This window comes from Scatophagus argus, chromosome 7 (genome assembly GCF_020382885.2).
Source record: "Scatophagus argus isolate fScaArg1 chromosome 7, fScaArg1.pri, whole genome shotgun sequence".
Lineage (NCBI taxonomy): Eukaryota > Metazoa > Chordata > Actinopteri > Scatophagidae > Scatophagus > Scatophagus argus.
The window spans coordinates 17,960,826-17,988,583 of NC_058499.1; the positions used below are offsets into that span (position 1 = coordinate 17,960,826).

Consider the following 27,758-nt stretch of genomic DNA (forward strand, 5'->3'; position numbering starts at 1 on the left):
AACACAATCCTGTCTCAGAGGTCTACAGACAATTTCTTTGACTTCCTGCCTTGTTTTGTGCTCTGACATGCTCTGTCAACTGTGAGGGCTTATGTAGACACACATGTGCCTTTCCAAAGCATGCCCAATCAATTGAATTTACCACAGGTGGACTCAACTCAAGGTGTAGAAACCTCTGAGGGATGATCAATGGAAACAGGAGGCACCAGAGCTGAATTTTGAGTGTCATGGCAAAGGGTGTATGTTACAATTTTTGTTTTTCATTTTTAATAAATTTGCAAAAAGTTCAAACAAACTTGTTTCACTTTGTTATTATGAGGTATTTTGTGTAGAATTTTGAGGGAGAATTTTAATGTAAAAAATGAACCAGACCAACATTTGATGATGAAAGTCAGTTTGAACTTCAAAAAAACAAGAGATTGCATGGTAAGTAGTGTGAGCTTGTGTTTGAACAAGATCAAGCTTGAAATATTATCAAAGATAATCATTTATTTAAAAGGAAATAGATACAAATGAAAGAATATCATTTTGTCACATAAACGATTTCATGAGTCATTAACAGCAAAAAAGAATCCAGTTCTCTCACAAGAAACTCATTTGCCATCTTACCTGCAGTCATTACTCTTATGAGTTTTATGAAATGAATAGTTTTGACACTGGACGTTTCCCAAAAAGTGCTTTCTGTGGATCAACTACTGTACAGTGCAATGCCAAGTAAACAATACATCACATCTGATCATTCATTGGTAAACATGTTTTATATCAAAGAACTTAAATGTTCAAAGTTTCATCAATACAGTACATTTATAGCAGACTTCACATAGACCCTGGGCAACCTCCCAGTCTCAGAGTATTTCACATTTAATTATCTCCCTTTGGAATTCCACCACTGCCTTCTGATTAGAGTTGCTTTGCTGCAACCTTCAGTTCTGTTTCTGCAAGTGCAGCCTCACCCACTCTTCTCACAGTTCAGCTGCCCTCTGCTCTCCTTCACTTTGTCTCTCTGCCCCTCTGGAGTCTTGGAGTCTCCTCTCAAATCGCTAACCACGGCTCGGAGGGTTTTGAACCTGTCCATCCGGGTGCTCTGGGCTGCCTGAAGCCTGACTTCTGAACCCTGAGATGCACTGAGGGAGCCGAGGGAGCGCACTGCCGCCAGGCCGGGCTCCTTTCCAGAGGTATGGCGAGGCGTGGTCATGGTGCTGTGCTCGCCCGGGTGCTCCATGTCCCTGATGACCTCACACAGGTAACGGGCCAAGTCCTGGCTGGAGAAGGAGAGGGCTTTCTGCGAGCGGCGGAAGGTCAGAGGGGATGGCAAGGTGTCTGTCTCAGAGGGGGGGATGGCCAGACGCAGGGCAATAGCTGTGCTGCCATTCCCGTTAGACACCCCCTTCTTGTTGTTGTCCTGGGGAAGCTTGGTCTGCGGGTAGGAGATGATACTGTGTGGATAGCTGTATCGGAGAGACTGTGCTGGACTGGGCTGGAGGGAGCGCTGCAGCTCCACCATATTAAAGGCATTCTGAGAGATCAGCAAAGAGGTAATCAGGGAGTGAAAGAAGAATGGAAAAGAGAAAAAAGATACATTTTTTTCCCCTTCATCTAATCTTTTTTGGAATTTAAGAGATAATGAAAAACAACATTGCCACATGACACAAATCTGTGCACAGTGCAGTGTAGCTCAGCTAATGCCTCTGCTAGCAAATGAACCTGTTCTTCAGACTAAGACAAAGATCCACCATGAAGGCAGAGATGTTGGAAACAACAGCACCATTGATTAGCCAAGTAATTAATTATCTGATTGCAGAGAGGGGAGAACTGCTATTACCAGCACTATTAAAAACAGAAGAATTAACTGCTATTGGTGTCTGCTTGCTTAATTTCTGCTAATTGTCTAACACTCCCAGGTCTCCAGGGAACTGATATTTGGTTTTCATTTCAAGGCACTAACAAACACCACTTTCTCTTTCTCTCTCTCTCGCAAGTGTTGCAGGTTTAGTTCTGTCCTATCTTACTTGCCTTTGCACTGAAATATAATGGGATGACTTTTATAGATTTTAAATGTCATGCTATTATATTTCAGGGATTTGTACTTTTTTAAGTGAGAACTTTGAAAAGTGCAATGGTTGTATTTAGCTTTACCTGCCTGTCTAAATACCAGCATAAGTATGTATAAATTTACCTGGTCCTGCTCCCCTCCACCTTCTTCGTCGTAATTGAGAACATTTTCCCGTATGTCCTCCCACTCGCCGTGGTGGGCAGACACGTGGTACACACCCTCCTTCAGACCCTTGTGTCTCCTCCAGCAGGAGTAGAGAAAAAGGCCCAGCATCAACACTGTGGGGTGCCAGAGAGCAGGTTAACACAGCAGGAGCACACTCACATAATTAAAATGAGATTCAGAGCAGAAAAACACATCTTGGGGTGCAAATGAAATTGACAATGTGAGCAGAAAGTGATAATGTCAACACAGAGATACTCATAAACAACGCTGTCTGTAATGTTTGAATACACAGTAGGTATTTTTCACCAAATGTAAAAGTGCCCCCCAACATCCTTTATAATAATATATGAAGCATGTAAATGTAAATGTATTTTGCATCATGTTGATTTGTCATCTTAGGCATATTAGTTACACTGACTGGTTTAAACACATGGAAACAAAAGCACCACCTTTCCATTTTGTCATGCTGACGATACCTCTCTGTTTCCTGTCTGACTGTGTTGGTGTCAGTGATGTAGTGCTCATTTGATTAATCTTCAAACAAAAGGTAAAAAACTGCCATTTTCTCTTGCACTGTGATGCCCCCTCCACTCATGGTCCTCTGTCCTGTGGGGTCCCACATGGGTCTATTGTGGGTCCCCTCTTATTTATCAAACGCATGCTAACTCTGGGGCAATACTGATTGTCATTGCTAAGCAGATGATACACACCTTTATGTCCCTTAAAAGGCTGGTGCCACCAGTGTCTCCTGTATTGTATGTACTGCCTTGCTTAAATTGGATGTCCAAAATGTTTCTGCTGTTGAATGGTGGCAAATCAGATTAATTTTAATTAATTATAATTAGAATCAGCAAAGGCCCCAGCACCAGCAGCATTAATAATCTGTCTGGTCTGGGTGCCTTATCTAAAGTTAATAAACAGGCCTGTAACCTCGGTGTTATTGTTGACTCAGATTTGTCTTTTGATGCTCAGTTGACTGAACTGATGCAGTCCTGCTTTGCTCAACTGAGACATTTAACCCAGATCAGGTCACTCTATTCCTCTGCAGATTTAGAAAAGGTCATTCATGCTTTTATCGCCTCCAGACTTGACTACTGAAATGCTTTTTATTCAGACATCAGCAGACAAAACATTCAAAGACTGAAACTTGCGTGAAACACCGCTGTCAGGCTTTTAAACTCGTACTAAAGGAAGAGACAACTACACACCAAACTTGGCTGCCTTTCACTGGTCAGATTTTACTGCTTGTTTTTAAGGCTTTGAATGGTCAGGCTTCTGTCTTTACCTGTGATCTGGTTACTCCCAGTGAGCTGGTCACTGCTTGAGATCATCTGGCAGGGCGCTAATGGCTCCAAAACCTTGAATTGTCACCAAAGATGACGAGCTGTGGAAATCCCTGAGTGGGAGAGCTCAAGCAGGCAAACTCAGTATCCTCAGTTTTCTTTTAACTGATAGAATTTTTTTGTAATTAAATTTTTGTTGTGGATGTCAGTGACATTTATAGTTTGCTTTATTGTAAAGCATTTTGTGCTATATAAATAAAGTTATTATTATTGTTATTATCAAAGACTACAGTTCCTTGGAAACCTATTAACTGAATTTGTACTCCTTCCAGCTTAAATTCAAAGCCTCAGTGGCTTGGCTGTATGCTGGAAAGGAATGCTGCAGCAGCTGAGCAGGAAAGGTCCTAAAGCACACACATCAGTCACAGCTATTGTGTGCTGAATTATACAACATGCTGGACTGACCTTTAAAGTCCATTAATCTCAACCAATATTTTTCTCCCATCTGCCATCCCTCTTTCTCTTTTTCTGTTCCTCTCTATCTATTGTTACTAGTTCACTCCTTTGTTTTTTTATCTCTGTAATTCCTTTTTTGTCTTTCTGTGTTGGGACTTCTCTCTGTCTTTCCTCTTCTGTCATTAAATCTCTCAATGCTCCTATTTTTCAGCTCCTCTCTGGCCTCGACTTCTTTTATCTCTCACACTAGATGGAATCCATTTCAACGAGAAGAGTTTATATGGTGCGTGCTAAGTATCAGTATAATTGGAAATCTCCTGAGAAATGCAAGGTAATCACATTAGTCTGGATTTTTAAAGTAATTGCTTGGAAAGAGAATAATGCTCCAATGGCTCTTTGGGGTCACACTCACAGGCAGGTGTTCATAAACAAAGACAGAAAAACAACTCCCTGAGAGCTTTCTGCAAAAAAAAAAAAAAATACCAAAAGTTGTCTCAATTAAAAATCATCATCTCTATTTATTCAGTGTCTGGAACATCTTTAACGCCTCAGCTCCTGTCCTTGTCTATTTTTATGCTGCTTTCATATCACACACAAAAAGAGATTGCAAGCTTCCCTCCATCGCTCCTCAGTCAGTCATCCTCAGTATGGAGGGAGAGCAGTATTGATCACCTGACCTGACTCACTCAGCGCTGGGCACTGTTGCGCCCGTGCAGAAAACACCAGAATCTCGATGAAGCCTGGAGCCAAACCAGACGCCAACCCTCCCTCTCACTTCCAGAATTACCTGCTCTAAGGTGCTGCCTGCAGGCCTGCACTCACCTCAACATCACCTGAGCTGATATTCATCCCACCTCTACAGGGGAGAAGTTCGATACATGGCACAGGGGCTGAAGCACAACCTCTCCACACGCACACACACACACACACAAAATTAGGCACAAGTAAACACAAATATATGTGCACTAGTAGCTTGTTGAAAAGCCTTGCCCTTACACCTGCAGCCACTATTGCCCAGAGCTGATGTTGTTGTTGTTGTGGTGTGCGTGTGCGTGTGCGTGTGTGCTGCCCCTTCCAGTGAGATCAATATCACTCAGGATGGAGAACAAACATCGGAGTCATTCATCAATCCATAATGCTGTTGCCTCTTTGCCCCCTAACCGTTACTATGAACAGGGTATTATGATGTTAGTCTGGACTGGACTGTGCATTATGAATGAGCATGAGTGAGTAAACAACTACCAGCACAGCTTGATCAAAACACTTAACCCTTTCACTGTAGCTCCAGGACGAGGATAATGAAAGAAAAAGGAACTGTGAAACATGAAACATAAGTGGAAAGTTAGAGGAAAAGAAAACTGACGAATGAGCAGAAGGAAATGAGACAGGTGAAGGATTGGGAAGAGTTGAACAAATTATTTATTTATAAACCTTCAGGAGGGAATAAAAAAGAACAGGCACTTTACATGATCACTTGGCATCCCGAGCCCATATGGGAAGCTAATTTCCTCCATTCTTCAAAAACAGAATGTTGGATTTGATGCTGGACTAATGAGGCTTGGTCAGACACCAGCTCATCTGGCTCCGTCAATAGCATACGCTGAACTCACATTCTGCTCGGTCTATGATGGTTTATGTAAAACTTAATGGATGATCATTTTAACTTTTAATGCACGTTGAGGCCGAGTAGGAGTCCCCCTTTAATTTAGCACCCAGCTAGCAGCCTCGCTGAGTGCAGCGAGTGTGCCAAGTCAGAGTGTGTATTTATGGTTGCGGTTCCTGTGTTGATGAGAGTCATCATTAAACAACTACACACAGTATAACCAGCTGTTAATTAAACCCAACCACTGGATTCATTTTATTTCCACATTTGGGGCTGCTAATCATGAAACGGCTTCCTCTTTTTGCTTTCAGTTTGAGAGGAACAATTGCTTTTTATTACATTTTTTCAAGCGGTGAAAATGTAATAACAGTCACCGAAGACAGCTCTTTCCTATCTGAATTACACTACGAAACAGTCAGGTGATTCTGGTTAAGGTCAGAATTTAAACCTTGAAAATAAATGCCTCATCAAACCGCACCTTCTTTTACTTAGCATGCAAGCAACACATGAATTTTCATGAAGAATGCCAAGGCCACACTTTATCATCTTTGAATTCATTATCAAATATTGAAGACTGCTTCATATGTTTCACTCTCAAGTGTCAGAATAACTGATGTCCCAATACCAGCCACATACCCTGGAGGGAATGTTGAGTCAGTTATAGGGGCAGGGACAGTGTATTGAATTGCCCAAGCGTTTTATAAGCCTGTCTTTGACAGAAAGACTCATAAAAAGAGGATAGCAAGCGAACAACACACAAGCCACTTACACACATACACATATATTTGTCCTTATATCACTGTAAGAACCAGGAAAAAATCTCATTTCCGTAACTACAGCTGTACAATACCTAAAACTAACACAATTATCACATCTCTTTCCTGTCATGCTCTAACAACGTTTTGAAGAGATAGTTTGTCTATTTTGACACAAGTGTAGAGACATCAGTGCACATACATTTAACCCTAGAACACTAACGTTAAAATTAGTAACACCATCACTAACGTTGGGTATATTTTACCCGATATAATATCTCGGATAAAATACAGTTTATCACACCAGCGTTCATCATGCCATATAGGACACACAGTGGCCACCTCTTGGTTTTTCTTTCACAGCTGTACTGAGCACACATTTGGTCGAAAGTATCAACACATCCCTTCATTTGGTTGTAAAATTCGATCACTTCAAAATTGTGTGGGTGAAAATCACCCGACGTTAGTGTTCTAGGGTTAAAAAGGTCCTGCTGGCAGAAGATCTCGATCCTATCAGATTTTAACACCGCTTATGACACCACAATCATGCAATTTTATTTGATTGTTCACGCATGTGGGCCAGTTTCACCAACACTTAACCAATTAATTGATTAGTTGGTCAACAGAAAATTATCAGATTTAATGTCTGATTAATCATTTCAGTCATGTTTGAAGCAAAAGTCCAAACAGTCACTATTTTCTGACATTTCAAAGACATAATGATTAATTAATTCAGTGAGAAAATAAATGGACAGTTGTGACTGTTAATGGACAATTACGAAAATATGCAAATGATTTTTTAAACAATATCTTTCAGTCAAAACTGACAATTGTATTTCTCTAATTCCTTCGTACCTGAAGAAAGGTGGATAGACCTCTAAAATGAATTACATTTTAACGCATAAAAAAACCAAAAACGTTTAGATGTGTTCTTTTCAAAGAAGAAAAATATCTAGAAAATATTTTTTATGTGCTACATACCCGAAAAGGTCATCAATGTCATCATACCTTTTTAATTGAAAATCACTATGTTCTCACACAACCCAAAACTTCAAAATTCAGCAGACCTGCTTGCGACCTGCTTGCAACAGAGAGCACAGAACCCTCGTCTTATACTTATTGATTGTAAGATTCCTCTCCTCACCTACAAAGCAATCAATGGTCTGTCCCTGCTACATATTTCTGAACTTATGACCTCTAAAATGTCAGAGTGCAGACTTAGATCATCCAGCAAGTCAAAGTCTTCAAAGGGAGATATTCTCTCAGTGGAGGCCCTCAGACTCCCACACCCAAGGCTAGCAAATTCAGATTTTACCTTTAAACATTTTGGAAAAACTTACTTTATAACATGCTCTTATTTGTTTAAGCACAACTTTTTTGTCCATCACTCATTACATAATGTGCATGCATGCACACAGACTTTCTCAGTTCAATTTGAACAACATGAAAAAATCTGATTAAAAAACACACTTGTTTTGATAAACATACATATTTTTCATCATATCTCTGTGCCTCACTAATGATTTGATATTTTCACTGGTGAGTGCATTTATCATTGATAATGTGCTAGTGTGTCAATCAAAGGCCTGACTCATCTGAGGTCTTAAAAGCAAACAGCATGCAAAACTGACTCCGTATTGTGCTGATTGCATGCTGTGCCATGGCTGGGAATGTGCTGTGGAACATTAGCTACAAACCCTCTTTTGTTTTTTAATTTAATCTCCAAGACCTGTCTTATCTTACAATATCTCAACAATCATTAAATTTCTGTAGAATGCCTGGACAGAGCTCAAAACCACAGTCTCACATAAATGGTCATGCAAACGGTCTATAATTTAAGAGGCGGTTATTAGCTAAACAACTACAACATTATGCAGTAAAGATTTTGTCACCTTACTTGGTTTATATATAGAAAGTTCAGATAAAGTGGTTTTTCATTATCATGATTAAGTAAATAATTAGATACACCGCAAATAAACTGAAGGACTACATGATTTATTATGGCTTCTGCTTGTTCTCATTAAAGCCTTTCGAGAACCACTGGACTATTTCAGTGTTAATCCAGTAATGTTTTTTAAAAAGCTTATAACGAGGCTTTTTATAGCACAGTACAAGCAGATGAACTTTAAAAATAGCTAAACAGCTAAAATATCAACTGGCTAAAAATTCGTAAATAAGTTTAAATGTGCAACTTAGGTCGTGATAAATACATATGTACATACATGATCTAACCATTGTTCACCATATAACGAGCTGGTATATTATCCTCCAGTGTGCATGATTTCACATTTTAAAATACACAGCGAACAATAGTTCCTCCAAACTGACAGTTTTGAGATGCGACACAGAGGTGCTGCTTGTTGTTTTTGAATGGTTCAAATGTTTATCTGCACTTTGTACTTTGGCACAAAATGTTTTTGCAAATTGCCTGTTCACTACTGTTTTTTTGTCATGCATGGTGCTCGCTGCCAGATCTCTGACCGCAGGACATTTGCTTCATGTTGTATCTTTGTAATCACACTCACAAACTATTCCAAACTATCCCTTTAACCTTGATTAAAATAATTTCAACCCCCTGACCTTAATTAACTGTTATAACCAACCTTGGCCGAAATCTAACCTTTAGTCTCGAATTAACCTGAAAGAAGAGTCCTTACTTTGGAGTTTGGGTTTGTTGTTATGTGCTCCTTGATTACAGATCCAAATAGTGTACATACATGGAAAGTTCACATTATGTTCACAATTAGGGTGAGTTGGAAAAACAGAAATGTACAAGTAATGTTGAAGAAAAGGCAAAAAAAAGACATTAAGGGAGTAAAATGAGTGAATGGTGGGATATAAAATAAGTCGGACAGATAAAAAGTAAGGCTGAGAGTGAAATTGACTTCTGAAGTCAGAGCGTAACATTGGAAGAGACAGGGGATGCAGAAGTGATGAGAAATATAGAAAAACACATAAAAAAACCTCCCAGATTCTCTGGGGACTTCCTCCCTGTGAATCACAAATTAAGACATATAATATTTCTCTCCCTGCTTCTCCTCCAGTGCAGATATTTGTTTCTTGTTTCCACCAACCTCCCATGGAGAAATAACATCCTGGTTCAACTCCAGAGATCAATACGGCTACAAGATATGTGTATGTATGATGCAGTATGATTGTACAGAACCAAACAGGAGTGGAAAACAGAACAGTGGATGTTACAGATAAAGCCAAAGAAAATGCAATAACTATGCCATGATGATGAAAACACACAAAAACAAAAATACAATAGGGTGAAAATCAATGTGCACACATGAAAAAGAAAGACAAAAGACAGAAGAAAACATACAGCATGCATTAAAAGAACAAAACAACAAGAACGGATGGTGACAGTGTTGGGTTACCACAGGTAGAAAAGGACATAGTCAACATAGCTACCTAGAAAGGCCATGACACAGATGCTGATGGCGAACATGGAGCTGAGGCTGAGGCTGTTGCTGTTGCTGTCCTCATTGTGGAACATGGCCAGAGTCACCTCGCAGTGGCGTCCCCGGTAGCCCTCGCTGCACTGGCACGAGTAGCGGGATGGAGAGTGAGCCACACAGGTGCCATGGCGGCACGGGCGGCTAGCACACAGCGTGTAAACACACACTTTGCCCAAGGAGCTCTCTTTGGTCATGTGACCTGGAGGGCACCTGCGCCAAGAGGAGACAGTAGTATAAAGCAAAGACAAGAGACACTTGGAAAGCTGTCAGATAAAAGGAGCGCTGACTTCTACAGAGCTATGAAAACTAAGCTGGCAGTGTAAAAATAAATCCCTCAAGAGTTACACCTCTTATTTCAAATTCGAAGATATGCTCTTTGAAGGTTACAGCGTTGACTGTACTCTAAGTGAAAAAAAAAAGAGAGAAAGAAAACCAAGAAACTAAGATTGGCTTTGCAGTGGTAGTCCCTCAGTATATTTGTACAAAATATCCCCTGAATATCATTCACTTTGGTCCCCTGCTTCTCTCGATGCTTTATGCCCTGAGGCTGTGCCACAGTAACAGAATATGGATATCCAATCGCAGTGAAAAGTCTCATACTGGGTCAGAGTCCTGAAGTCACAGTCAGGATAGTTAGTGGTCCTGCAGAGATTAAAGGAGCAGCTGAGGCTCTCACAGCCCCTGCTGTTAAACACTATTCTCTCAGGCTGACACACAGTGTAACTGGGCTGAAGTCAGCCTAACTGCCATCTGGTGGACACGATGATTTCACGTGATTGGCAACAAATGTACCAACTTGCAACTGTATCGATTACTGAATGTTTAATTTTCTTCTTCACAGTATGTACAGGTATGTTTATGAATTGCAGTACTACTCATGTTTCATTTATAGGCCTTCAATAAGAACAACTGGATGTCAGTTATACATTTTGCTAAATTATAATTAATAAATAATAATATTTCTCTTATTTTCTTAAAAGCCATCAACAAAAGATAATAAGTCATAAACAGTGAAGTGTTTATAAAGATTTTATAAAACAATCCACCAAGTGTACATTTGTAAATGTTAATAAACTGCGTAATCATGTATGGCTTTAAATCCGGACGCTCTGCAGTGTCTACCTGATGAATTTAAGAGCTCCTAAAAGGACAACATGATGGGAGAAGGAGTAGCCAAAAGGATTTTTCACACCCTTGTAACTCAAATATTGCTCTTATTAATGTCTTATGGCTGATCTAAACAGTAAAGCAATAGCAAATGATGCATTAAATTGAAGTCATTATTCACATCTTTTAAAGTCTTTATAAAGGTCATACTTTCAAAAACTTCTATTGAAAATGAAAAGACAAACTCTGAAATTAATTATGGCAAACACTGCAATACTGGGCCACAGAATAGCTTGACAATTACTGTACTGAAATTTGTTAACCACCTTATACTGTATACCGTTCTTACTTTACTCGTCCTTATTCAGATGTGCTTAAAATTGACAACAATCGACATATCTGCAGTCAACAGTCAAAGAGGAGGATTTGATTTGTCTTCTTTGAATCTTCATATTTTTTTCATATTTTACTTTAAAAACATCTAAACATATCAGTACACAAAAATGCTGTATGCTTTGTTTACAGCTATTAAATTATAAGATATAGCAGTAAATTTAATGCAGTGTAGCCACACTTTTGTAACTGTAGATTTCAAGGAATTTTCAATTAATTTTCACATGGGAAATTAAGGGACAACAATTGGAATAAACATCACTAAGTCCTTTTATTCCATCAGATGAAACTTTGCAAGATTAATATAATCCTATTTTTGTTTTTATCATCAATGCTGGCTAGCTAATATAAAACAAAGAGCCTGAGCTGCAGGTGACACAATGTTATGAGACGTAATGCAAAACCAACTCTAGAATTTTGGGGTATGAATAACAATATACTGCCTAACTAATTATCAAGATGTCATAGATATTAATTATGTTGAGAGTCGTGGATAGGAAGGGAGTTTGGCTCTAGCACGTAAATTGTGAGATGGAGGAACATGAGAGACTCAGAAATTCCTGTAGACAAAACCCAACCCAAAACCCCCTTTTAAGGAGGTCTTTGGTACTTCCCAAAACCAAACACTTCAAAATCTTGATTTTTTTTTTTTTTTTTTTGATCCAAGCACTTTCCAGACCTGTGGTGTGTCTCACCTCTAGCAGTTTTTCATATTGTGAATTAAGTCACCTTATGTTTAAAGTTACTTTCCAAAAGCATATTATTACTTTATCTCCTTGTGTGTGTGTGTTGACATTGTTAACACAATTTGCAGGTTGAGAACTGGCTGTATTAATTTTTTTTAGCAGGGTTGCAGTATGCACTCCTTGTCTCTGAGAGTGTAAATATGCACAAACCGTGCCTGTCATACTGTAAGATGTCATTAGCATGCTGCGTTATCTTTTCTATATATTTTCAACACCTGCACTCGTGGTGTCTCCAGAGGTCCACGCAGACCAATGGAGGGGAGCACTGGTGTTTCCTGCAGGCTTCTGAAGAGCAGCCACTGGAGACACCCTGTGAAGTGACCACCTGGAGGCCCTCTGAAGACTGCTCCTGATCCAGAGGCATGGAACGGCCGTTAAACTTCAAACCTCGCAAACAGCCTGGTTGTGTGAGAGAGAGAAAAAAACACCTACATTACCAAAAGACACACTAAGACACCTGTCCTCAGGCAAAATCTTTTATGGACACACATTTACACCGTAGCAGGGGTATAAACTCCAATACACACATGCACTGACACACATAAACAGACTGACTGAAAGACCTGCAGACCAACGCACACTCACGCTCTCACACATGCAAGCAACCAAACAGCCAGAGGCTAAGCTGTCAGCATGGGCTTCTTTTTTTGCAGGATATTTTCTCTGCTGGTTAGTCTGCTCACTCCGCAGGTAGCACCGAGGTCTAACACATCATTTAAATACAGATCAGTCCTGCTGACTCACTTTCTCTGATCTGCTTGAAACTTAGGGATCAAAACACCTTTGGGCCAGTTTATGAAATATAGACGTGAGAGCAAGCGGTGAATATAAGCAAAGAATCATATGTCCATTTTAACAGGTATACAAATTAACTGAGAAGTCCATTCCTTTGACTATGTGTTTGCAGTTAAGTTACTTACATATTATCCTGTTCATTAATTTTTTTAATTGATTAATTGATTTTTCCATTCAGCAACTAAGAATCTTCATTTAGCCTCATTTTAGCAAAAACAGGTAAGCAACCACCTACCGAGGAAGCTCCGGTTGTGTCCAGAAGGAAAAGAGTTTCCGAGCATCACTGCGGTGGGGTCAATGATGATCTCCTGGCTCTGCCCCCGCGAGGCTGTAACTTCTCGTCTCCCTCCACCTCCGTCCAGCCGCAGGGTGAACTCTCTGCCGTACCGATCGAGCTCCACCTCATGCCACTCTCCATCATTGAGGTGATGGTAGGGCAGTGTCAGGTTGTAGTCTCCATCTCCAAGGTTGTAGAAAACAGCAAGCAGACCCTGTATAACCTGAAATACACAGTGGAGCTTGCCTGATTAGAAATTCAGACAGTTAAGCAGACAAGAGAGCCTAAGAAGCTGGAAATAATAAAGATGGTTGAATATTCCGGATAGGCTTCACAGTTAAGTGTCAAAACCATAATTGTGGACTCCATATTTAGGACCTTTTCATTGGCAAATCAAAACAAGCTGGAGATAGACCATTTTATGGCTTGGAGTGGTTCTGTGGAGGCACAAATTCTAAACTAACTAACTAGACCTGGAGTCTGCCATAACTGTGCTTTGTTGATGGACAAAAACCAGATTTTGAACGTAACAACATCATAGGAAGTAAGCCAACTCCTGTGGTGTAACAAAGGGAGGCAAGGCTGGGAAAGGCAAGAATTGCGATGTTTAGCTAACCAGAAAAGAAAAGGTAAAAAAACAATAAACAAAAACAAAAAATGGCATAAAATTTCCAGAGGTAAAAATAAATTCAACAATTTTGCAGCTTTGTGGTTTTGCAGAACTGCCGCACACAACACTGCAATGGCTGAAGCTGGAGTCATTCTGAAGGAAAGGTATACAAGAAACAACAATTATCTTCAGCAGTTAAGGATGAGCGAACACAATGGACTCAACCATTGAGGAGCTCCCGTAACTGCAGCTTGTACATGTCTAAAGCTTAATTGGAAACAGTGGGGCAAGATAATTCACATTCAGCCCAGCCTGCATTAACTATTGCTCCCTCAGCATGGGCATCTCAAATGCATCTCCCCCACTGAGCACACACATGCACGCACATACACACACACACACACACACAATAAAAGCTGACTGTGCACTCTGCATTGCCTCATCTTGCCCTCAAGTCTGCAACAAAAATGGGCAAAGGACAAAGGACTCAATCAATACTCAGGGAAAAAAAAAATCAGATTATAGAAACTTTCTGCATCACCCCCAGAAATTTATACCATGAAGCACAAAATGCTCATGTGAATTTCTCAAGTCTGAATTTCTACAGCACTTTCAAATCACACTTGAACACAAAAATTAGAATTTAATGGGTTATTGGTGTGAGTTATTATTGAATATTATTTAGTTAACTCGACCTGGAAGGGTGTACCCCGCCTCTTGCCTATAGTCAGCTGGGATAGGCTCCAGCCCCACCGCGACCCTGACAGATAAGCGCTATAGAAAATGGATGGATGGATGGATGGACCTGGAAGGCTTACTGGTCTATGATTTTACAGTGCATTGCATTTACATTTTACGTTAGTAAGGATTATTGATATTTGACATTCATTGAAGGTTTTTGTTCTTTGACAAGGTAGTAATCGCTGCCAGTCTTTTCTGAACAAAAACCTTCACAGGCTGCATTATATAAATGTTTTCTTTACAGAAACACTATACTCCTTGGAGAGCTGCGTGTTGTTTATACCCAGTTTGCCCATGATAACCTTTGTGTGAAAGTGTTGTTATTTATTCAGTGTGCACTCTATCCCATATCTAGCCTTACGAAAGAAAAGGGGAGAGAGACAGCCCTTTAAATTAGGGCTTGTTGTGGGCAAACGTACCAGTCTTGCGCTCAAGTGTTTCTAAGAGCTTTGAGACAGCCATGCTGAAAAAGGCTTCAGCGTGCAGCCACAGACATCAGATGTTTTATACAGCTCACCAATTCAGCTCCAGAGAGGGTTTCACAGAGAAGCTTCGCAGCGCACAACAGCAAAGGCTACAGCCTTTTCCTTTTCCTGTCACTGTGGGACTGCAGTAAGGGAAGAGGACAACATTGTTTTTCCTTATGTGGTGTAAAAATCCAAAGAAGAACAAGAGACAAGGCCCATGCTTATACTGTTGAACAAATAACAAGCACAAGCGCAAAGACAAGATGTCTTCAGAGCAGCGATGTGGAATATACCATAACGGAGACAGGTGCGCTGCAAACAGCTGACCTGTGAGTTATCAAAAAGTGACAGTCCTAACAGAGCTATTTACTTCCAGGTGCTGTTCACACTCAGCCTGTCAGTCAATAATACCAAAGGCTTTGACATGAGACACTGGCTTTATATCTATTCAGAAATGTGTTTGGCAGGAGAGGAAGGCTATTATGAGGGTATTGCAAAGTGAAGTTGAGTTGACTTTGGATGAAAGGCTCTGTGTGAGCACCACTCCACCACAGCTGTGGTAAGAGAGCAGCATGCATGCAGACATGACTTTAAACTCACCACTTGGAGCAAGCTGTGTCAAAACCCTCAAGCACAAAGCAGGAGATATGACCTTCACTTAAGGACACTCTGCCCTTGAATGACAGTCCACAAAGCTGCTTTCTTGACACACTGAATTGTGCTTGAAACACTAAATAGAGACAAAAATAACCTCAAATAAAGGATGCCTGTTTTTTTTTTTTTTTCTGAAATAGCACCCTCTCAATAGCAGCATTCTGCAGCTTACTGAAAGACCTTGTCGAGACCATACATATGTCAATCACCAGCCCCCTCTGCATCCACCCATATGTCTCCAACCCTGGTATTACTCACTCTCATCCTGACAAGCATTTGCAGCAATCTTTGTTGGACACTAATCAACATTGTTCACGCCCGCAAACAAGACTATCAGTACTATCAGGGTGGAGGGGAATGACCAGCCATGACTCACCTCTAAGCGTAGGTATTCGTTTTGCTCCTGGGAAAGCAGGCTGAGGATGACACCAGCAGGGGCACGTGTCCGAACCCCAACCTGGACTCTTGTCTGTCGTGCAGGCAATGACCACAAGAGGTGGAACTGAATGTGGCTCCGGCCGTCAAAGGAGAACTCTGGAGCCGCTTGTCAATCAAAAACACAGAAGGGTTGTTCAATTAATTCAGCTGTCATGTGGGAAATACACAAGGTATCACAGCTTGGACGTGCCGTTCTGCAAAAGCACTTTATGTAATACAAGGTTCTCTTTCTACAGCAGCAAAGTGATGTTCTGGAACGCAGAATTTCCCACCTGTCCTATTTGGATTGTGCAGCTTGTGCGGTTTAAAATCCTGAACGCCACAGAGATCACATTGTACTCCCTGAAAACCTCATGGTCAAGCAAAACCAATTTCAAATGTTTACCTTGATCACACTGAGGCCCTGTAAACCCTGGTTCACACAGGCAGCTGAAGGAGCCCCACTCGCCATGACAGCGCCCCCTCTTGCCACAGGAGGGAAGTTGCTCTGTGTTGGTGCACTGGTCATCAATGAGAGAGCAGCCTGGCACAGTATTGGAAGATTCAGCTGGGGACCCAAGGTCATGTAGCTGAATGGAAGAGAATGGGAGAAAACTATGAATCGAAGAAAAATGCAGTGAAGGGAGGCACCTGAAAGGGTGGATTTTGCTGCAATAATGGTAGATGAGGGAAAGGGAAAGTGATTGCAGCTTGACAAAGGAAAATATATCTTGTCATTAAATGTGAAACACTATAAATTGAAACCTTGCTGCTGATTGTTCAATGATGGGTCACATCTTGATTTATGTCTGTCTGTTTTATAATTTATGTTTGTCTGTCTGTCTTTCAGTGCAAATACAGTGGTGCAGATGGTCACAGTAACAGTATAGTATGTGTAGTATCCATGTGTTTTTTACACCATTTTACATGGGCAGAGAGCAACTAAGTACATTTGCTCAAGCACTGTACCTGGGTGCAATTTCAAAGAACTCAGCTGAGAACTTTTATTTTATGTCCTTTTATACTTCTAGTCCAGAGGACATACTGTACTTTTTAGTCCACTGCATTTAATATAAGCTATAGTTATCACTTACTTTACAGATCAAAGTTTTATGTACATAAATATGATCAGCTTGTAAAACATGATATACCCTCATAGACTGTTACAGCTATACAGCTGTATATAAAGTGGATAAATTTAGCAGTTCTGTGTTTTTACACACACACACACACACACAATGTCATGTTTCCAACACTTCTGGGGACATTACATAGACTTACATTCATTTCCTGAATGTAAGTCTTCCTAATATTCAATGATTTACATTGTGGGGACTTTCATTTTGTCCCCATAAGTAAGACGGGTCCTCACAATGTGACTGTGTAAACAGATTTTTGTCCCCACAACTACAGGAATACACATCTACACACACACGCACACACACACACACACATTAAAAAATGGAAAAAAGGATCCATCCATTAATTTTCTGTGCTGCTTATCTGTACAGGGTCATGGGGGGATTGTAATCTTTCTCAGCTGGCAGAGAGTTGGGGTGCATCCTGGACTGGTCGCTAGTCAGTTGTAGGGTTGACACACAAAGGGTAGCCAATTAACCTAATGTGCATATTCTTGGCACTGTGGGAGGAAACCAGAGGACCCAGGGAGAACCTGCAGGCACAGGGAGAATATGCAAACTCCAGAGCAGGATTTGAACCTGAAATTCACTTGCTGTGAGGCGACAGGATTAAGCACCGCACCACCATGCCACCCAGGGGACGGTCCACGTAATATAAATAACAACAACAATGCATAGGCCTGTCATGATTATCACATTATCAGCATATTGAACATATTAACCATTGTGTTTTTGTGGGCATTTATCTGCACAAAATGTCACCAACATTTTAGGTAACATGATTCCAGAAGAAACTAGCAGGGTTTTCCCCATCATTAAAAGGCTTGGGCACAGCACCTCAGCATTTTCTTCACATTTTCTTTATTTGTTTTATTTATGTTTTATTTATTTGGGATATTTCAGTATTTTTTAAAAAATACTTTAATGTCTTTGTCTAAATATTCTTATACACAGATATACTTGGCATGGTTAAGCCACTTTTACCAGTTATCCTCAAATATCAATTCTCAATCAATTCTCAGTTTAGATGTTATTCTTTCTTTTGTGTATATATTATAAACTACTTTATGGTAGGTCTAGATCACCAATGTCCGTGATTTCAAAATTTAAAGAGATTTTCTTCATAATGACTGCCTCCAGGACACCATGGACTCTCCAAAAAAGAGGCACAGAGAGACAGTTCCAGAAAATATGAAAGTGGTTTGCTACTGTGTCTCCACAGGACTTCCAGCAGGCAGTCAGATTAGAGTATTTAGTCTTTTACGCTGGAGTACAGAAGAATCAGGTCATGTTCTTTCAGCTGAATTTTCTCCAGGAGGGAGAGCTTGTCATTAACAATTTCATTGAAACAAAAGTGAAAAATGACATTTTGCTCAATATTGACTCAAATTCTAACTTGGTTCTGTTACTCATTGTAGCAATTGATACCATAGATCAGTTTCTCCGACTGGCTTAAAAGCCAAATTTGACATCTCTGGTCTGGCTGGTGTCCTACCTATCTGCAAGAAGATAGTGCATAACAACAAAAATGATCTTGGTTTTACAACTAATTCTATTCTCTCTTTTCACTGGTTCATTAAAAAAATTACCAAGACAAATTAGGTCTTTCTTGTCCATGACTGATGCAGAGATCTTAATTCTTTTTTTTTTTTTATCCAGACCCAATTATTGTAATGTTTTACTGACTGGTCCCCCATGTGCTAGCAATAAAAGTTTTCAAATAGTTTTGAACACTATAGCTAGAACAAAAATTTGATCATATGACAACAATCTTAGCTTCACTTCAGTGGCTTCTCATTCAACTTTAAACTCTGTCGCCATTTCCTTATTCGAGTGTCAGTGATCCTACTTATAGTTCATGTTTGTCCCGCTGCTGAGGATCCAAATAACTGTAAATGTCTGATAAACACTGCATTTCTCTAACTTTGTTTCATGTTTCTATTTCATTGAAGTTGTAAGGTTTCTGTCCCTTTCCCTGTCGTCATATACTTATCTGTATTTTTGACATACATTTTGTCACATATTCTGATTCTTTTGCTAATTTTCTTTACGTGGCCTGTCCTTTTCTTCATATGGCACTGGTGCCACTTGATGACAGCTCAAGCTGTATTAAGATGTATTAATAACGTTGTTGTTTGCAATCTGTTTATTCTGCAACTTTGACATCTTCCCAAGGATTTTTAAATCTTTTTCCCATTAAAGTTTTTTGGGGAAGCTGTTCTTTTCCCCATTTGAGGGTCTAAAGTCTGAGGGTGTTGTATATTGTTCAGTTTGCCCACCAAGACACTGTTATCTAAATCAAATTTAAATATAAATAAAATCTGATCTGACATTGCTGTCTGCAGATCCTGTCACAGTCTTCCAGTGTGATTACCCTCTGCTTTCCATCTTGTTTTAATGTTCAGACTATGGTCTCTCTTCTTTGTTTTAATTTTGAAGAGTCAAATGTAATTAAGATATCACCTTGTGGTAACAGGCGTCCTAATAAGCTTTTTGAAAAATATCAAGGACTTCTTTTGATACAGATTTCACCCCTTTGGGAAATTTCTTACCAAGATCTCTGATTGGTAAACATCTAAAGTGATCTTGATTCTGCAACCTTAAGTTTTCCTGAAGTACCTTGATTTAAAGTACCTCAGGAAAACATTCAACCATCCTGCTTCAAAACCCAGATAATAAGCAATGCATTTAAATATTTCAGCCCAACCCTTCAACTGGTGCCTTTCAATCATTTAATTTAATATCTTTAGGGAGCTAGCTTTCCAAGCATTACTGCCATTTAAAAAATGATTGGTTAATAAGGGGTTTCCACTTAACATGTTAACCTCTTTCCATCTTGATCTACAACTGGGCTTACACCAGCCAACTAGTGGCCCAATTTGAGCTACTCTATAGTGATAATAATAACCCTCTAAGACATGTGAGAGCTAATCCCTCTCTCTCCTTTGATAGTTGGAGAGTTTTATATCTCACTCTTGTTTTTTTCCCCAGCCCAAATAAATCTAAAAATATGGCCTCCAAAAAATATTGTGCAGATTTTTTAATGAGTACTTATTGGAATAAATTTACAAGTCTTGGTAGCATATTCATCTTTACTAAATTCATATGATATTTAGATGAGGAATTAAATTCCATCCATTATCTGCAGTCATTTTCTTTTTGAGAGGACCATAATTAGTTTCTTTTAATTATCGTAAATCTATAACCCCAAAAAATTCCAGATACTGTACATATTTCTTGTCCAACCCCATTTGATAGCTACAGTGAAGATACTGAGGGAGGTTATAGTGAATATTAAGGACCTGAGTTTGTTGGACCTTGTGGAATTGCTGACCTCAAGTATGGAGCAATGCTTTTATGAGTGGCTTCCAGTGGCTTGGTGTGTGCTAACGAGGTGCGCATATGCACGAGAATGCACACACAAGACACACTCCTGAAGACTGCTACTAAATATAAATATGGATGTAAACAATACAAGTGTGAAAATGTTAAAAAATTGGCTTTGTAAATATTTCATGAGAAAAGAAATGCCCGCAACTTGTTTTGTGTTTGACCTCAGGGCATTTTGGTGCGAAACAATGAATGACAACAGGAACTATGTTTATAAAATAAGCTCTACAGGACACCTGTATGTACTAGCACTTGTATTGAATACTTTTATGTTGTGGTATTACTGCTTAACTTAAGCAAATAAAACAGTTTTTCTTTTCATTACTGTCACTATCACTTTTACTATTTTTATTCCAGTCATGCTGAAACATATTCTGTACTTGTTCTGTACTGAACCAACATGGATAAAACAATTACACAAAGCAAACTCCTGATGGCTACATGTTGACTACAGAGACTCACACAGAGGGAATTTGACCAGAAGAAAAAGTGAAGAGCGAACAACATCAGCATTCCTCTGGTTTGCTAGCGTAGCCTTGAGGCCGAATTTACATTCCTATTGAAGTGGAGTTCTCCAGCACCACAATATATGGCCCGTCATCCAAACAGATAAAGAATAAAAGGATACAATATAGAAATCCAGTGTGTACAGCAGTGTGTATTTAGTCTGCATACTTCACATAGTACCTTGCTGTCCACACGCAAGTTCCTTATACATCCAGTATAGTGTTTGTGCTGCAGCTGTGGGTATTCATATATGTTCTCACTGACCCCTCCAAGCTGCAAGACATGACTTCCATTCAAATACCTGGGAACAAAAAAGCAACGTTCAATACACCAGTGAACAATGAGGAAGGTCAGAAAATGAGAAGTAAACAGGCACCAAGTTGACATAAAGAAACACAGAATGTAAACAGAAGTAAAGGAACATGCACACCATATAATCCGTCAAAGTAAAAAATCATTTCTTTCTTTTCCTGCTGAGGTTGTCCTCACTTTTACTGCCTTATGACAGCATATGGCATCTTATTTGCATTCTGTCCCCCTTATTGTGAAAATAAATGCATGATGGGTAAATTACTTGTCCCTGAAATGATCAAATCAAAAACAGATTCAGCCCAACAACTTTTAGGTATTATCAAAAGTGGCTGCACAAAGGGGTTGAAAAACAGGTTGTTTTTCAGTGCCAATTTTAGCGTGTTAAATAGCACATTCCCTGTTTAATGGCATACGTGCCTAATGAGCTGAAACTCAAATACAGTGATCACAGTAAACAGTTCTTAAAGGCTCTTAAAAATATATACGTTATAAAAATTAATAGCAGCGGTAAAGTCTTTATGTACACCGTTAAACTCCATAAGCTCACAGCATAATTATACACAACAAAACAATGAGCACGGTGGCAGGTCGAGCCCACAGTGGGGAAAAACAAACTCAGCTGTGGCAAAGCAAAACTGGCTATGTACAGAAACATAATCAGAAAGATTAGGTGAGAATTTTAAGGATAATATCTGAGGATTTCAACAACATTTTCGTCCCTCTATAGAGCCTGGCACATAGAGAAAGTGAACACACTGAGCCTAAATAGTCTGAGTCACTATCTGATAGAATTTCAGAAAATGATTCCATACAGTGCGTACATAAAAACCACTTTAGAGACTATTTACTGAGCATAAACTGTAAGAGTACATTTACAGAAATGAACAGACAGAGACTTCACTCTTGTTTATGCTGAGGGACCACAGATAATACTTTGCTAATTACTAACCTCAGAGCTGAATAGCAACTGAACAGTCTGTCAAGAGAAACTCAGTCTGCAACAATTAATAATTTAAGGCAATTATCAAGTAAAATAACAAACATTTGTTGCTTCCAGCTCTTTATATTTTCTATTTTATATCATATTAAATTGCAAGTCTCTCAGTTTTGGCTGGTGGCTTGCCAAAACAAGCTATCTAAAAACAACACTTTGCACTTGTAAAAACTTGTAAAAAGCTCCAATTAAAAATAATCGTTAGCTGCTGCCTTAGCTAACTGTTATTTTACTCAACTGTGAGGCTCAACCTAATCTCCTGGGTCCACATAAGCTACAATGGTGTCGGTAATGTTACGTAAATTTTGTGTTCCAACATCACTATTACTAATGTTATCAAGTGCATGTCAGAACATAACATGCATAATCAAATAACCAATATCAAAAACATTGGTCTAGTTGGGTGGAAGAGAAATATTTTTCATCCACTGGAGCTAGCGTACAGAATATATATACATATGTACAGAATATCCTTTATGTATAATATAGCAGTATAAAGTTTAGTTACTACATCTGTAGCCTCTGTGACTGCTAATGCTGCATTTCTAAAAACACTAAAGAGAAAAAAATTTAGAAGATTAGTAGTTTGCGAACCAAAGCAAACCCCCAGTAGGATCCCTGGAGAATTTTCTAAACCCTAATTGTTGGCTACTTCAACCACAAACACAGGGCTTCATCAAAACAAACATGTAACCACATTTATTTATTTACATATATGTTCATTTATTTATTTATTTTCTGATAAACACAATTCATTATTTATCTGTGGATTTAGTACCCAAGGACTGAGGTACATATTAGGATTCAAAAAGGCAGCTTGGTTCATATATACAGTGCAGTGCTGGTCAGACTTGTTTCATTTAATTATTGAGCTTACTTGTCCCTGTTGGGTGTGACCCCTCGGATTTCACAGGATGAACGGTCCTCTGTCATTGCCCAGGAGTCCACGCCTTCTGTCTCCATGATAATCGCACTGGAACATCGATCGAGAGTGAAGCGTACTTCCTTTAAATTGGAGAGGATAGTGGAGAGAGGTCATTGCTGCTGTATGTGGATGTGTGAGTACGCTGAAACAAGGTGCTCTCTGCAAATCACAGGGTGTTTAATTTTAATCTGACTTCGTCAACATACACAAGACAAAATTACACCTAGCTTGAGTGCACTTCTCTTACTTTACTGTTGCTCCTCACGTCAAGGCGATGCCAGCGTCTGTCAGCAACCCCAATATTATTTGTTAACTGGAGGACCAGTGTGCCAGATCCGTGGTTAATTTTCAAGCTGGGTGTCCCACCAATCAGCTCTGAAGAAAGGAGAGAAAGAGAAGAAATCCAAAGGTTATTATTATGACTGAATGAAAAGTTAAAAACTAAAAACTCTTGCAATTTGTAATCCAGAAAAACAGCTTAACTTGCTTGCACAGACAAAATGTACAAGCAAGGTCAAGAAAAAAACTGATGAAATGCACTGCAAAACAAAGAAAAAAAAAAGCTAAAAATGCAAATTGCTAGTTTTTACTGGCAGGGAAAAAACCCAAGGTATGTATGAAAACATCTCACCTCAAAACAAAAAGATGCAGTGTGTACTAAAAAAAGGCAATGACAATGCAGGGAAACTGAATGGCACCAGAAACGAGCCAATGGAAAATATTTACATACTGTTGTGTCACAGGAAATAAAAATCAATTAAAAGGCCGCCTAACCCAAATCATTGTTCACACTGAGCTGTGTGAATCATTCAGTAATGATGACACTGTTTCTGGAATGAGATGTGTTTGCAGAATTTTTTTCTTCAAATCTCATTTTTAAATGATGTGAACACAAATGAAATTGAATTCACCTTTATTATATTGGGGTGAAGGCAGAAATCTAAGAGACAGATGTCTCCAACCATGAGCAAAAAACACAAAACTAACTACAGGGTTAGACAGAACCCAGGGGTAAATGAGAAAATGTTTTTTTTTCTGTCATTTGGGTCAACCAATCCAATTAACAGCAGTGTAGAAAATGAAATTATATATGTACTGTGTGCATGTACTGAGCCCCTCGACACAGCGTTAGTATTTGCTGGTTGACTGCTTCGGTACAGCAGAAAATAGTTGATGTTATCATGTTTTATTAATAATTACTTATCATCTCCCCCTCATTACATTTTTATCTTCACTATTAGTTACCATCATTATTATCTTGTAACAGTAACTTGTTGCATTTTACAGCACTTTGGATAAGGTTTTACTTTTCTTGTTGACATCTGCTCATTCAACCAAAATAAATATTCACATAAAAAGACCACACTACCCATAGGTAAGATGATCACAAGGCTATTTGCTTTTATTCTGCATTATTTGCACTTAGGGCTGCATAAAATATATGTCTTATGCAACTGCAAGTGTACATGATCATCATTTCAGTTTGAGAGCATAGAGGATTCAAGTTCTGACCTTGGTGTGAGTGAGAAAAAACTCTGCTCATGTCTACCAGTCACAGAGTCTGTTCAGAAAATGAATCACTTCTTCGGTGTAAACAAACTGTTGTGTAAACAGAATAGCTCATGACACACAACAAAGTATTACATACACATTAAACAGTAAAACTGCTTTGCCTGTGTAGCACCGCATTAAGTACTTACTATATAAGTCGGTTCATATCCCTCAGCAGTACACTAACGAACAAAACTTGTCTAATATATCTGATTAGCTACCACCCAGTAATTAAACGCACAAAATTAAGTTTCAAATTTTAGTGCAATAATGGCCCACAGGCCCGTTGGCACACATCTAATTATCCCGACTCATTTTTTACCTATGGCTATGTAGTCCTCAACATCCCCAGGAAGCAGAGTGGCCAGTGGGCCAGCATACAGCAGCAGTCCATCGTCCTCCTCTGTCATAAACTCCAGTGAAAGATGGCTATCAAAGCACGGCCTTATGGGGGGAAACCAGGCATAGCCGTTGCCAAGGAAACTAAGTCTCGTCTGCTGACAGTCTGGCCCATCAAGCTGTGGGGGGCAGTGACACCTGTAGTACCGTGAAGAAAGAAAAAGTGAGGAAAATCAAGGTAAAACACGGGGAAAGAAGCAATCAGTGTCATTGGTGTTTTGTGCTCTCGGAAATCTTCACACAGTCACACAATCTCTGGATCAGTGCACGGTGACTTTCCTCTAGGCAGACGTGACAGCCTTGTCGATTCATGCCGACGGGGGTTTTGACTTTGCTCAGATAGCTAAGAAAGCGCTTTTATCAATCAATTGTTTGCATTAGCAATGAATCCCTGAATATTCAGTTCTACTTTAAATCAATTAGCTATGAACACAACATTACGCCGGTCTATTCTTTATCTATCACAGTTGCCCGAGCTGAACCCTCTGGAGACTGTTCCTGCTCTGCACATCACATCTCCTTTGTTACTAGATAATTAATTCTATTTCTCTCACTTTTCTATGCACCATACCACCACTGATTTCCTGGACTTTTTCTTGCTCATCCCCACTCAGTTCTCATTCTTGACATATTACGTACTTTGGTTGATAACTGTGTAATTGTGTTTTTCTTGCAATAATCTACTTTGATAAGAAGTTAAGGATCACCGTTCATGCAGATATTGGAAATGTGTTTGTGTAGGAGACGTAATGGTAAATATTAACAATGCTACAAAAACATCGTAAAGGAAGAGATACATTCAGTGATGAAAAACAGTCCCTTCCATCACTGCGATGGTGAGGATGGAAAGGACCAGTTGATCTCATCCTGTCCCCTCCACTGCAGGCATGTGAGACAAGCTGGCTTTGCTGATAATGTCAAAGCCATCTATTTTCATGCAGTGTCTGAGGAAAGCTGTGTGTACTGAGGCTGTTAGGGGCTGTTTCTCCCCATTGCTGTTTATTCTGCAGAGGGCTAACACATGTCAGGAATACTGATCCATACGCAGCAAAAGGGACGGCTTAGGCTCAGTGGAGCCTTATGCATACATATGCACACGGCAGGCACAGGACCTCACTCTTCCACTCCTCTCTCATGTGACTCATGAGAGTGAAATCAAGAAGGGCAAGGCATGTTTTTCTCACTTCTGACCGACAATATCTGATCAGCTGCTGACTGAGGATGCCTGTTAAGCTCCTTCGACAGAGGATAGAACCAAAAATTGGATTCTTTATGGTTGTTCATATCACACATGAGGGCACATATAGCACATATGGGGAAGTATTCTTCTCAACATGGGCTTTTCCCAGCAGTGTGCGGATCAGCAGAAGCAGAAAAGACAATTTAAAAAGATAAAAGTAAAAGAAAAAAACAAGTTCTGTACATCCTCTCTCTGAAGACGATGCCTTGTTCATGAACTTGCATGTTCATGTAAATGCCATTAAAGGAGATTCTGAAAAGTTGAGAGCATAGAGGGGGGCAGAGTTGTACTAATCCCCTTGCCCTATATTTATTTAATCCGGGCATTAGCGTGTGTATGAAATAAAATATGTGCTGCTGTGATAGACTCCCACAGAGAATCTACTAGAGACATTTATCAATATTTAGGGTTCATGTTTAAAGCGCTAATGACCTTGATACAAAGACGACATTCATTATTTACTGTTAAGTTCTGAAAGACAGAGTGGGTTGTCTCTCAGAAATAAATCAAGAAATCTATTTTAATAATCTTAAAGACAAACTTGCACGTATGTGTACAGTGCATTGCTTCCATGACAAATAGTCCAAGCTTGCTACTCTACATTCATCTGACATCACAGCAGAGCGGCTCAAACAAGTTTGGTCAAGTTGTAGGTGAAGGATATTTTTCTCAGGAGGGGAAAAGTGTAATTCTGGGCTCATTTTTCCGAGATGTCACTCTCACAGTCTAACAGCACAACAGGAAACCCCTTTCCCTGTGTCCTGTCTTTTAGAAGATTCTTCCAGTTCCAGTCTGACTCCTGAACCACTGCAGGCATGCGTCTCACCTGTATCCATTCTGAGTGTCGATGCAGGTCCCCCCATTAAGGCAGGGGTTACTGGGGTAGGAGGAACAGGCTTGGTGGATCATCTCCCTGGCAGCGCAGCCACACACAGCCGAAGAAGTCACCTTTACTGAGACCAGGGATAAAGCACCTGAGTCTACCAGAGTGGGCGAGTCGCTGATGCTTAACCGTGTGGAGCAGCCGCCGGATATCTTGCAGTCCGTGTGCACACACTCATCTACCTGCACCTGGCTCACATTCACATGCAGCAGTGACTGCAGCTGTGGAGAGTCAGAAAAGGAAAGAATGACGGAGATGAGGGAGACCAAAACAGGAATTATAGTGACTGTCAGTGAAGATACAAGAATTTGTATCTTCAGTTTGGTGGTGAGGAGTACATGGTGATATACATTTGGAGAGATAAAATACGAAGGCATAGCCTAATTTGCATAAATGCTTTAAATAGTCAATAACAAGTTGTTTTTAAAGGAG

At 39.7% G+C, this 27,758-nt stretch overlaps 1 protein-coding gene across 1 annotated transcript in view; it reads right to left on the minus strand.

Moving 5' to 3' along the window:
• Positions 1–504: 504 nt before the first annotated feature.
• Positions 505–27,758, minus strand: part of LOC124062406 (neural-cadherin-like) — an 83,677-nt gene continuing 56,423 nt past the window's right edge. The window contains exons 22-33 of the mRNA XM_046395151.1: positions 27,270–27,547; positions 25,127–25,341; positions 23,501–23,628; positions 23,206–23,333; positions 21,203–21,323; positions 16,393–16,576; positions 15,946–16,112; positions 13,056–13,320; positions 12,241–12,424; positions 9,733–9,989; positions 2,177–2,331; positions 505–1,516 (exon numbers count right to left, since the gene is read on the minus strand). Coding sequence (XP_046251107.1) covers positions 950–1,516; positions 2,177–2,331; positions 9,733–9,989; positions 12,241–12,424; positions 13,056–13,320; positions 15,946–16,112; positions 16,393–16,576; positions 21,203–21,323; positions 23,206–23,333; positions 23,501–23,628; positions 25,127–25,341; positions 27,270–27,547 — 2,649 coding nt within the window. The 3' untranslated portion in view covers positions 505–949. The remainder of the gene's footprint in view (positions 1,517–2,176; positions 2,332–9,732; positions 9,990–12,240; positions 12,425–13,055; positions 13,321–15,945; positions 16,113–16,392; positions 16,577–21,202; positions 21,324–23,205; positions 23,334–23,500; positions 23,629–25,126; positions 25,342–27,269; positions 27,548–27,758) is intronic.